Source organism: Galleria mellonella, unplaced genomic scaffold, assembly GCF_026898425.1.
Source record: "Galleria mellonella isolate WM207_F2 unplaced genomic scaffold, CSIRO_AGI_GalMel_v1 utg133, whole genome shotgun sequence".
NCBI classification, from domain to species: Eukaryota; Metazoa; Arthropoda; class Insecta; order Lepidoptera; family Pyralidae; genus Galleria; species Galleria mellonella.
In genome coordinates, this window is record NW_026441990.1 from 3,539,541 (window position 1) to 3,551,893 (window position 12,353).

At 34.9% G+C, this 12,353-nt stretch overlaps 1 protein-coding gene across 10 annotated transcripts in view; it reads right to left on the bottom strand.

Annotated features, from left to right (window-relative positions):
* Positions 1–12,353, bottom strand: part of LOC113511113 (eyes absent homolog 2) — a 66,329-nt gene that overhangs the window by 32,846 nt on the left and 21,130 nt on the right. For 3 of the 10 annotated variants that reach the window (XM_052903205.1, XM_052903200.1, XM_052903203.1), the window contains exon 2: positions 7,353–7,530. The exons of 1 other annotated variant lie outside the window; for it this stretch is intronic. In XM_052903205.1, coding sequence (XP_052759165.1) covers positions 7,353–7,430 — 78 coding nt within the window. In that variant the 5' untranslated portion in view covers positions 7,431–7,530. Of the gene's footprint in view, positions 1–7,352; positions 7,651–12,353 lie in introns of all 10 variants that reach the window. 6 more of the 10 variants (XM_052903202.1, XM_052903199.1, XM_052903201.1 and 3 more) reach the window with 3 other exon arrangements.

A 12,353-nucleotide genomic window follows, 5' to 3' on the forward strand; every position in this document is an offset into this window, starting at 1 on the left:
GTCTTAAACGTCGCCTTCTAAGATCGAGATAACGGTGACAACATTAATAAAATCGGATTGAATTTATTTAACAGCACACCGAGGGCGCCACTGTGTCTCCATTTGATATACGAACTTGATATAGAAACAAAGGACATTATGAATCATGATCGTTCATGACTCCCATTATTTTAAAAGGTTGAATAATAAAATACAAGACCTATCAAAATATGATTTTGTAAATTAATCAGGTAAGAAGTATAAGCAATCTTTTATTATATTAGATATTGGAATAAGCTATGATGACTTATGGAACCGAAACATGATTCTACAGGGGGGAAAGAGATAGTTAGTAATGGAGACTGAGAATCCCATTGCTAGCAATATACCCAACCAGGTCAACCTCCTCGCGGTTCTCCCTGGAAACCATTATAGTTAATTCCTGATGAATTCATCATGATGGGCTAACTGGTCTGTTTTTATTCTCATCTATCACCCTTCACTGGTGCTCCGCCAGCGTATCCCGTTAGCAGAGGCGGGGTTACCATAGCATTTTCACCCATAAAAAAAAACATGATTCTACATGGTTGCCCGTATGCAAAATATTCAAGTAACTAGAGAGGGTTTTATTTTATGGATGATAATGGAATGGTTACCCCGCCTGCGCTATCGGTATACGCTGGCGGGGCACCAGTGATAGATGACAGATGAGGATGAAAGCAGGTCAGTTAGCTCATCGTGATGAATACATTTGGAATTCAGCACGATGGTCTCCAGGGGAGACCACGGGGAGGTCGACCTGTTAGTGTATATTATTAGCAATGGAGCTGATAATCCGCATTACTAGCAATCCCTTCTCCCCATATAGAGAGGGTTATGCTCGGAGTTTCTCTGTATAATAAAATTTGAAATGAGAATATCCGCAGAAGAACTAAAGTGGCCGATATAGCCTGAAGAATAAGCAAGTAAAAGTGGCAATGTGTTAGTCAAATAGCTCGTAGAACTGGCAACCGATGGGGAAGAAAAGTTAGTGATTGTTAACCCCGTACGGGCAAACGCTGTGTAGGACGATATACCTACTAGATCGAGTGATGACCTTTTTTTTTTATACAACTTAGAATGGCAAACAAGCTGACGGCACACCTAATAGAAAGTGGTAACCGTCGCCTGCAGACATGAGCAGTACCATGGACATAACAGAATATACTGTTTCTCCCATGACACTCCCCATACGTTGCCATTTCTGAGGACTCAGGTGTTATTCCTCCGTACCCAGTAAATTCATTAATACCTTAAATGCATTGCAGGGAGTTTTTTTTTAATGGGTGAAAATGGTATGGTAACTCCGCCTGTGCTACCGAGATACGCAGAGCACCAGTGAAGGGTGATAGATGAGAATAAAAACAGGCCAGTAAACAGGCCCATCATGATAAATCCATCAGGAATTAACCATGATAGTTTCCAGGAGGAACCGCGAGGAGGTCGACCTGTTTAGGTGAGAATCCCATTGCGAATAGATCTCATAATCCCATAGATTCTCAATCTCCATTCCTAACAATCCCTTTCCCCCCATTGCAGGGAGTTAGTCGATGTAGTTAGCTCAAGACAGTCTATGGGAGAGGTTTAACATTGTTATGTTCAACAGTGAATAGATAATGGTTGATATGGTAATGCTGATTGGAATAAGATAATTATACTAAGTGCATTTTGAATCCTTATTTAGAAGCGGCAAGAGAAAAAAAAATAACAGAGATATAAATCAGTGCGTCGTATGTAGTTCGATGCGGATGACAATTGGCATTTTGGCAGCTTTTATTGTAATTTTTTGCAGGGAGTCAATGGACGCAGGTGGCTCAGGACCGTTCTTTATGGCAGTCTATGGGGGAGGCTTATGTCCAGCAGTGGACGAATAATGGCTGAAATGATGATGATGATTGTAATTTAATTCAGTGTTGGTGTTGAATTGAATTGAATTTCTCACAAACAAATGTTTGATTTAATTATTAAGTTAGGTTTTAGCAAGTTTTTTCTATGGTTTTGTAACCTGTCTCTCGCACTAGAGTAATTTGCAGAATATGATGGTATAGTAATAATAATTGAAACTTAAGTAGATGTTATCTATCGTGAATATAAATATGGATATATTAATGAAATTAAAGAAAACACTAATGAAAAGATACTGGGTTGTGCAGGTAGCGCATAAAGGCAAAGATATGGTGACTTTATTGAGATATTTATTTGTGTAGTCGAACTAAAATAAAAAAAAAATCACTAGAATGCATCTCTGATACTAATGGCGTATGGAGAAATATAAATATGCATTTTTTTTATAGATGGTAAACATTATTGATATACGCTGGCGGAGCACCAATAAGGTTTGATAAGAGAGCATGATAGCAAATCATTTAACTCATCGTGATGAATTTAACACGAATTAATCAGGACGGTTTCCAGGAGGTTTCACGTGTGGTTCGATCTGACAATGAGGCCGCCTCCACGCTCCATTCCCCCATATCCCAACAAAATTGATTAACAGCAAAGATTTAAATTAAGAATTTCTTTTTAAGTATTTTGTCTTATTAAGTACTAGGTTACCTCCCCTAGCAACTATAGACCTCCACCTCCCAGGATAGCAGACGTCACTAAGAGATATCGCGTGTGAGAAAGGGCGTAAATCACGGGTCGCATTCCACTCGAGGTGTGAGGCCGGCCGATCTTGCGATAGCGCGGGCTAATTTATTCGTTTTATGCGGCGACAACGCGCCCGCGCGCTTTGGTATCGTTTGTTATACAGGTTGTTGCGTTAAATTTACATTTATTGCACACATTCAATGGGTAATGGGAGTTGTCCGTTTTGTTACATTTAATGTTATGTCATTCTGAAATTAAATTTAAAATTGGAATTGAGTTTTCTAACCGGAGACTCAAAAACCGTAGAGTACGTAAAAATGTTTATTAACATTTTAAATTAAATTAGAAGTAAAAAATAGTTTTTCCCACAAAAATATACCTACTTTAATCGTGACAAGACCAGTTATTTTATTAACAACGTTTATTTGTTATTGATATTAATAGAATAGTTGTATCCCGCGGCTCCGCCTGTGTCAATCAGTAATCGATATAAAGTATCCTATATGCTAAGTTAGGATATAACCCACCTATGTACCAAATTTCATTCAATGGATTTGAATGAAATTTGGTACATAGGTGGTTTCAATCATCAAATCATCAATCATCCATTAAAATGTGTATAAGAGAGAAATATCCACCAATCGCTATAAGCTTTCGCATTTATTATATATATATATATATATCTATTCTCTTTCAATCAAAGATTGTCTGTAAGAAATTACCTTAGCGATAAGACTGTTTTTTGTACCTTTATGTATATATTTAATCTGCACTTTATGCTACCGTATTCATTTGAATTGTTTAATTGTCATTACATATTTTTATGTTTTTGGTGCAATAAATAAATATTAAAACTTTGTTACACAGTTTTATCAGTGACAAATAACAACAGCCTGTATTCTAAACAAGCATCGGGACAAAACGCTTCTTTATTTTTACGTAATCCGTTTATTGTTTTATCTCACTTTATATTTACGAGCGGGGACTCCTGGCTCGTCCCGTCTCGCTCCTACTACGCCTTCCACCAAAATAAATTTTCAAATTTATCGACCGCCATATTTATGTTCAGTTATCGTTGATTATTCCCGAGATACCTATTGGTGATATTAATTCCATGCTCACATTTTGGACTCATCGCGTGAAATGTCAATTTTATTAGTGATTTATTTTAATGACACTTTTTTTTATTGTTTTAGGCGCCCGTAATTTGTTAGGAATGGTTTCGTTCGTTGGTTTTATTTTTGTTTAACCAGTGATAACGATATATGTTCTCGTGATATCGGTAGTTTATAATTTTTTGTCGTACCTTCATTATTTGTTGTTTAAAATTATTTTCTGCTAGGTATATAGGTTTGGTTTTTTTTTTTTGATGGATGAAAATGGTATGATAACCCCCCGCCTACTCCAACGGGATACCAGTGAAGGGTGATCGATGAGAATGAAAATAGGCCAGTCAGCCCGTCATAATGAATTCATCAGGAATTAACCATAATAGGTTAATATTATGGTTTTATTGTTGTGAAAAAAATACGCGGTCAGAGAGTACAATACACTAAATACAAATAAATATATTAAATGACGGTGTAATGAAAACCACCAATTACGAGATCAAAACAAGTTTATACTTTTAGGAAATGACGGTATTTTTTAAACAAAATTAGAACACTTTTGATAGAGCATTTCAAGAGAGACACTATCTGATGACTCTATTACTGATCTAAGAATAAAAGTATCACAGTGAATTTACAAGGCACAGAGGAATAACACCTGAGTCCTCAGGAAGTGCAACGTATAGAGACTATCATGAACGAAACAGTATACTCTGTTAAGTCCATGGTACTGCTCATGTCTATAGGCGACGGTTATCACTTTCCATCAGGTGGGCCGTCAGTTTGTTTGCCATTCTAAGTTGTATAAAAAAAAACTTTATCTTGCCCAACAACTACTTTGTCAATATGCTTTTTTATAGAATTCAATATCTAAATTTTACTTATTTATTTGTCACGGAATTTGAAAACAACTATTGCCACAATTATATTTAAAAGTGTCGTCATCTCTCACTTCCCTAATTTTCTCTGGATCTTCTATTGCTTCCCTGAAAGTCTAAAACGTCCACAATTGGGCGTTCTCACCCACGTTGAGAACCTTTGACCTAAATATATGTGAACATTATAAGGTAAGAATGGCTGATTTCGACACTTCTCAAAATTTTATTATATATCACATGTCAATATCAGCGACATCTACCACATAGAGTAACCCACACAAAACTCTTTTGATTCTCTCGATATTATTTATTTACGTTCTCTCCTGTCAAATGTTGTATAATTTTAACATAACGTTACAAATTATATATAATATAGATAGGAAATATAATAAGTGAAATGTAGGTGTATTTATTTTACATGCAAAAATCTAATGTCGACTTATATAATTATAGAGTTTAAGTTTAATTTTGATTGCACGGTGGTTTCGAGATGAGACTATTTGATTCCAAAACGTAATGTCGACCGTACAATTTAAGGTGAGGAGTATCGAGAGAGACATCTTGCTCGATAAATCGCATCTCGTTAGCTATCGAGTTGAACAAATTTGTTTTATTGGTGTTATCTCTGGGTGGTTTTTTTTATCAATTCTTTTGATCTGTCTCTGCTGTTACTGTTGTGTACGTTTTGTTTTGTTATGTTATCGCATTATAAAATTAGTGGAACTACTGCAGCATCATGGCAACATCGATCATCATCACCTTATCAGCTGTCAATCGTCCCCTGCTGATCATAGGCCTTCCCCTTGGGGGTTTTTGCAAGTAGCTGCTACGCTTGATTACAAATCAAAAACACTGTAATTTAATTAAAAACAAAAGCTTTTATTTGAAATATTTTAAAACTATAGCACTTTGTATGTTCCTTTAATTTTTTATGTGAAAATTAAAATTATTTCACTGTATATATATATTTGCGGAATCCTGGTTACTTTTTTACAGAACCCTTAGGTTCCGCAGAACTTTAGGAATCGTTGCTCTGGTGTATAGGTACTCTATATCAGCCAAGTCTATATTCTATAACCAAGCTACAGACAAGCTTGGTTTTGCTACAATGCCAAATGCTGCGACTGCAGACAAGGCGTTATATGAATGTTTTTTTTTTTTATTTAGTAACCATTTTATTTAGTAATAGATTTGCAGCACGTTATCAGCAGCATATTAGTTCATGTAAATACTACGATTTAGGGTCGGAATTGGATCGATCATTGTAACACTTCGAATCTACCTATTCTTTGTGAAATAAAATTAGAAAAAATACCTTCTCTAAATCTACACCTTACATATAAAAATATAATGTCATAATGTTTGTAGTTGAGCTTCTACGGAACCGATTTTTAAGAAAAATTTTATGCATATTTGGTAAGTATGAGAATAGGTTGTAAAGTATATTTTATACTGCTAGGCGATTAGGGTATCCCGATCCAAAAAAAATAATTAGGGTCAGTTATAAGGTAATTGAACTCGAGTACGGCTGGAGCGATAGATTTTTTTCAAACATTTTAAAATTCAATGAAAATTTTTATGAAGAGAAAAATTGAAAAAAAATACCCGTAAAACTGTAAAAATATCATATTAATTTTCTTCATACACACTTTTCTTAGCTGCCAATTAAAATATTTCCATAGCTTTTGGAAGAACGACGTCTATTAGTTTAACTAGCTATGAATAAAAAGTATTAAAATTTTAACAACACTCATACAGCGTTGAAATTGACTCTTTAAGTAGTCATTTGTCATTAAAGACATTAAATACATAATACACCAATTACGAGCATACCAAATTATCGACTGTATTCCTGTCTGAAAAGCAACTCTATCGCGGTTATGATAGCCTGGTATCAGGTGGCTAACGACGCACTGTCCCGTAGGTACGCCAGCGACACCAGTGAATGCATTACGACTTTTTAATAGCCACTAAAGATTAACGTATGAATGGGAAACATGAGATCTGATGCCGTTCCACTTGGACAAACATAAACAGTTTGTCCATCCTTATGTTTGTGTGTACGAACAATAAAATTCGGTGTTGGTTACGATGGACACCTCCGACACTGGTAGAGATAAGGCGAGGGCACTTTAATTAATCACTTTGTATGTGTGGTCAAATCTGAAACTTTAAAGGCAATTGAGGAAGAAAAAGCAGGTAAGTAGTTAGTAAGTGCAAAATGCAAAGAGACGTGCATTATATGTATAGTACAAGTGCGCTCGGTGCGTTACATTGTGTCCTTTAAATACCTCAATAACACAGATTGGAACGCTTTTCAAATTTAGTGCAAAATTACAATTTGACAGCGTTATTACCATGTTATTGAGGCTTAGATCGTACACTTTAAGATGGAGTCGAATGTCAAAAACAGGTCGAGTTTCGGTTAAACAGTGCGTCATTTTTTAATGTTAACAGTAATGACAGTCACGACAAAGATTACTAGGAAGACTAGGAATACATATTCTAAGTCTATTCTCAGATTATGAAGTAAACATTATGAAATATTCGTAAGTATTTTGCATCGATTTTATTTTTAAACTTAACCTTACAATATACATGCCCCCCATTTACTGCGTATTAACTGTTAATTCTGGTATACCTATTCATGCACACCAATAAAAACTTGGTCTGTTTTTGACAAGCGTTTGTATGAAGATACTCCATCTAGATCTATTCGTGTATTAGGATCGAGCTAAAATCTACATTTGGTCACCTTTGGCTCGACGTGGTCCAAACTGCAGCGCGGGGATGTCCCACCGCTGAGGTAGCTACACGGCATCAGTGTTACCATGTCGCAGTTTGCATTCCGAACGCACTCACACACCACACCAGAATGTCACTTTGACAGTTTTTTGAGCGGGAAACAGTTTTTGAGCTGTCATTTTGCACGCCTATTGTTTTATTTTTGAGCGGCACGGTGAGTCCATATAGTATATCGGCGGTGTCTTGTGATTTATTTCTTTACTATTCATAGTTCAGCCACATCAGTAGTCAGTATTAGTATATCGAATCTAAAGAAGATTAGATTACGATATTAATATTATACGTGTGATGTATAATTTATAAGACTGTGTACAGTAATTCCTTTGTCTAACTTTGTAGTGCTTTTTCTTTCATTTGTTTGGGAATAAATTAAGCATTTTAAGTTAAAAATTTTATTTATATCTGTCAAAAAATAGTCAAAAAATATTAACACGCTACACTGGTGGCTAGTTATTGAAAACCTGTTAGTCATCGCCCTACAGCATACAAAAAAAAAAAACAACAAAAACAAAAGAAAAAATTACACGCACGACTGACGGACCACCCACATTGATCCGTCAAATTCGAATGTCGAAGCAAAGGCAAAGAACGTGTTCATCAAGTTGTCAAATCGGGTTTGACGTAATTGAGAACGGACTTTTTTTATCGATCTCGATCGTCTTGCCGCTTCTGTTGTCCTAATTATTATAATTATGCAATACAAATTAAATAATGACAACTTTCATATATTATTTTTTAAAATAGTAAACCTAACTTTTGCTATCACAACATTTACTATTTGAGTCTACAAAGATACCCTACAAAATATGTTGTTGAAATGTACTTGAATTTTAAGAATGAAAAATAATCTATTATATCTATTTTATAAAATCCATTATTCACAGACTAATTGCGAAATGTTCTAATTTCGGGAGAAATGTGTATTGCGAGAGTAAAATTTATATTTCTTCCTTCTATAACATAGATTTCGCCATTCCAACTGAATTTTTATCCTAAATGCCGTCGTCCAAAAATCCCATCACAAAAACGCACATTTCTAAACTTTGTTTTTGGCAAATGCACTCTGCGTCCTGTCATATCGTCATAGTCGTAGAATACTGACGGGTCTGACGAATATTATATATATAGTAGTTAATCCGTCAGTATTCTACGACTATGACGATATGAACAGAAAAAAAAAATAGTTATTACAAACTGTTTTACTGCCAAAAAAATACATAGTTATAACAGAAAACATAGAAGTATTAATGTATATATTAGGCAAAAGGAATCAGAGGGCCTACCATGAAATGTTTTCCGAAATTTCGGAGCCAAACGAAACAGAAATTTGATGTTATAATTACATAATAATGTTAAAATATTGTTCCTTTGTACTTTTATGATAGGATGTATGAAATCCGAAATTGAGTGCAATGTATACAGCAGTACAGCGCTGGTTTTCAGCCAGTCTCCCTCTTAAACATCTATCCTAAGTCACACGGATAAAGAGTCTCCAATTACGGACTACAAATACCTATTATAAATAATAGGATAAAAAATCATAAAAACGTCCTTTGGATTAAATAAGAAAAAACTGCTTCTGTTTAATCTTTTTTATTAACAGAAGCCAAACTGTCCACTCTAATTAAACTTGTGCTGGATAATATGTAAAAAAAAAACAAACTAATACGAGGTTGCGTTCCGTTCCACGCTACCACTTGGTATTAAAATAAAATACTTAATTTTAAATGAAACGCGTGTTTGCTCTCGAGCTAGCGGGGGGCTTACAGTAGCGGTGCGGTCGCCGCGTGGTATGGCACATCAGGGTGACCATGGTCGACGTCGGAAAGCTTTTAAGCAATTTCGTAATAGAATACTTTAAGAAAATACGATGAAATTATATTTAAAAAAAAAAATAATCTATTTGAAAACAATTTCAACCGTGACATAAATAATATGGAACTAACTTAGGAGTACAGCAAATCGATTCCAAAAAATTTCAAAGTTGATTCAGAATCAGCACACAGGCAAAGTGAACACTTTCAACGAATTCTTATGAAATACGCTTATCACCCATTGCTAGTATTATATCATGTCAGATTGACCTTCCACGTAGCCCCCTCTGGAAACAATTGTGCTGAATTCCAGGTGCATTGGTCACGATAGGCTAACTAACCTGGGTCTCTAGACAAATGACAAGCGAATTCGTCGATGGAATTGACATCGTTAGCGAGTCCGTGAGTTGTAATGAGTCACCCGGCGTTGCTATCTCATTCCAACAAAGAAGGCCAGGTTTTTCGTTCTTACCTGTCATTCCTCACTGGTGCCCCGCCAGTGTGTATCGTTAGCGCAGGATCCATTAATACGCTTGTAAACTGTATTTACCAATTTCACAAGTAGGCACTTATACCCATAACACAAAGTTTATATAAAACTTCTTGAGAGCATTATACCACAAACAAATTTTCATTTTAATCTTTGACAAATTGATGATTTTATCAATTAAAAATATTAAATGTTGAAGTTAAATTGAAAATAATTTATCAATTTTATTTGAGTTTCGATTTGTCGTTTTAGAATTAATTACGTATCGCCATTATAGAGTTGACAAATATAGTTTTGTAACTATTAAAATATCTTTACCAAAATATCAGTCATCTGATTGCTAGTATTTTAGTAATAAAAACACTTTCTGCATTAGATATAACATAAGACAAATGCATACAAAATGCACTAAAATTTTTTTTTTAATTAATTTTAATTTAGTAAAAGTTGTGACAATTAGGCATGGGTAATATCAGTACCGTCGCGATATGTATATATTGATTTGATATCTATATATTGATTTACTCTGGATATCAGTGGTGGAAAAAAATCGTCACACATTTCGATATTGCTTTATCTATTTAGTTCTTCATTTTCGTATTAAATACATATTGAATAAGTGAAATTTAATATCTGAGTATATTGACCCAACCTGATATATAGGGGGAAAGGGATTTTTAGTAATGCGGCCTACCAGTCCCATTGCTAGCAATACACCCTATCAGGTCGACCATCACGTGGTGGAAGGGATTGTTAATAACGTAGACTTCCACGTGGTCCTTCCTGGAAATCATCATGCTGAATTCTAGGTGTATTTTTTTTATGGATGATAATGAAATGGTAACCCCGCCTGTGCTATCGGTATACACTGGCGGGGCACCAGTGAAGGATGATAGGTGAGAATGAAGCAGGTCAGTAGGGGGAACCGCGTGGGGGTCTACCTGATAGGGTTTATTGCTAGCAATGAGGTTGCTAGTCCCCATTACTAACAATCCCTTCTCCCCCATTCTAGGCGTATTCATCACGATGGGCTAACTGACCTGCCTTTTCATTCTCACCTATCATGCCTCACTGGTGCCCCGCCAGCATATACCGTTAGCTCAGGTGGGGTCAGCATTCCATTATCATCCATTGAAAAAAAAAACCTAATATATAGATATTGTAACTACAATAATATCCAATATATTGCTGTATCTTATTCACCCCTAGTGATAATGCGAATAATATCCTAAAACTTTCACTGGTTGTGGTAATCTCAGGCCTTTTAGCCTTTGGTCCTTCACAACAGGGGGCAAACGTGAACCAACATCAATTTGTTCCTATAAAATACAACGAGTAAACTGCACATCATCGTAATATCATAATCCTTATTCTATTCGCTTAAAGTTCAAAATCAAATAAATTTTACCAGTGGCTATAGAGAACTAAAAACATTAGTGAGGTATTATTTAATAGACTACCAGTTTTCCGCTCTGTTATTCTGGTTTTATTGTCTAGTAGTGTTTTTTATTGCTTGGAACGTCAGGGAAAGGCATCTTTTTTTTTTTAAATAAACAGATATGCATAAGTTATTATCTATTCGTTTTTTAATTAGAAATTATTTGACGAACTTGACATCGTAGTATCCATCGTATTTAAGAGCTACGCTCTTGTCGGTGGAGCTCTTGCCACTCACTACGATTTTCAGCGAGTCCCTTCGCCTCTTGATACGACACGACACTAACTCTTTCCTTGATCTGCCTGATGCAACTATGTCTTGGTCTCCCTCTTCCCCTCCTTCCTTCTATCTTACCTTCAATTATAACTTCGTAATAGGTACACTATTTTCTATTTACTTCAAACAAAAGTAGGTTTTTAATTTTTTTTATAATTATACCTCCCGGTTTTGACAAATTCTTTTTTTATCTAAAAGGATATACTTACAGATTGACACCATAGATAGTTTTAGTATATATGTATATCAATAATTACTAGTACTGCATTCGCGTATTCTGACATTTTTATGGTTGACTGTGAGAGAATGCTTTTAGCACTAATTCAGCCATTTACTACTTAAATATGAACGTTCTGTGAAATAGATTTTTTTAGTACTAGGGGTGGGTTATATATAGTAATATCTATATATAATATAGTTTAATAGAGTATACATAATATAGTATTACGTAGTTTTTTAATAAAACACACACGTCCCTTTCCTAGTTATATTCATATCATACACAAGAGATAAACAGTGCCAGCATTCTTAGGCCAGCATATAGTAAATGTGCAATTAGTACAAATCAATCGAATAATGCTATATCGAACACTATTCGTTTATTTAAATCGATTTAATTTTATGCTTCGCGTACATTGCTACAAAACTAGTATTGCTTGAATATTCATTCGTAATAAGGTTATGGCCAGACTGTGTAGTCGAGTCAAGGACCTGAATATTTGCATTAAACTATCATAATAAGTTTTTTGTCTGATTTAATTATTAATAACTTTATTAAAAAATATGGCGGAATTAGGCCGCATTATTCATAGTTTCCGAGAAATTGGCAAAGAACAACGATAAATCATTTTTTAAATGTATCCTTTTTGTATAAGCTACAGCATCTAATATCTACTATGTATTTATATTCGTAAATCTAGGTAATTAAACAAA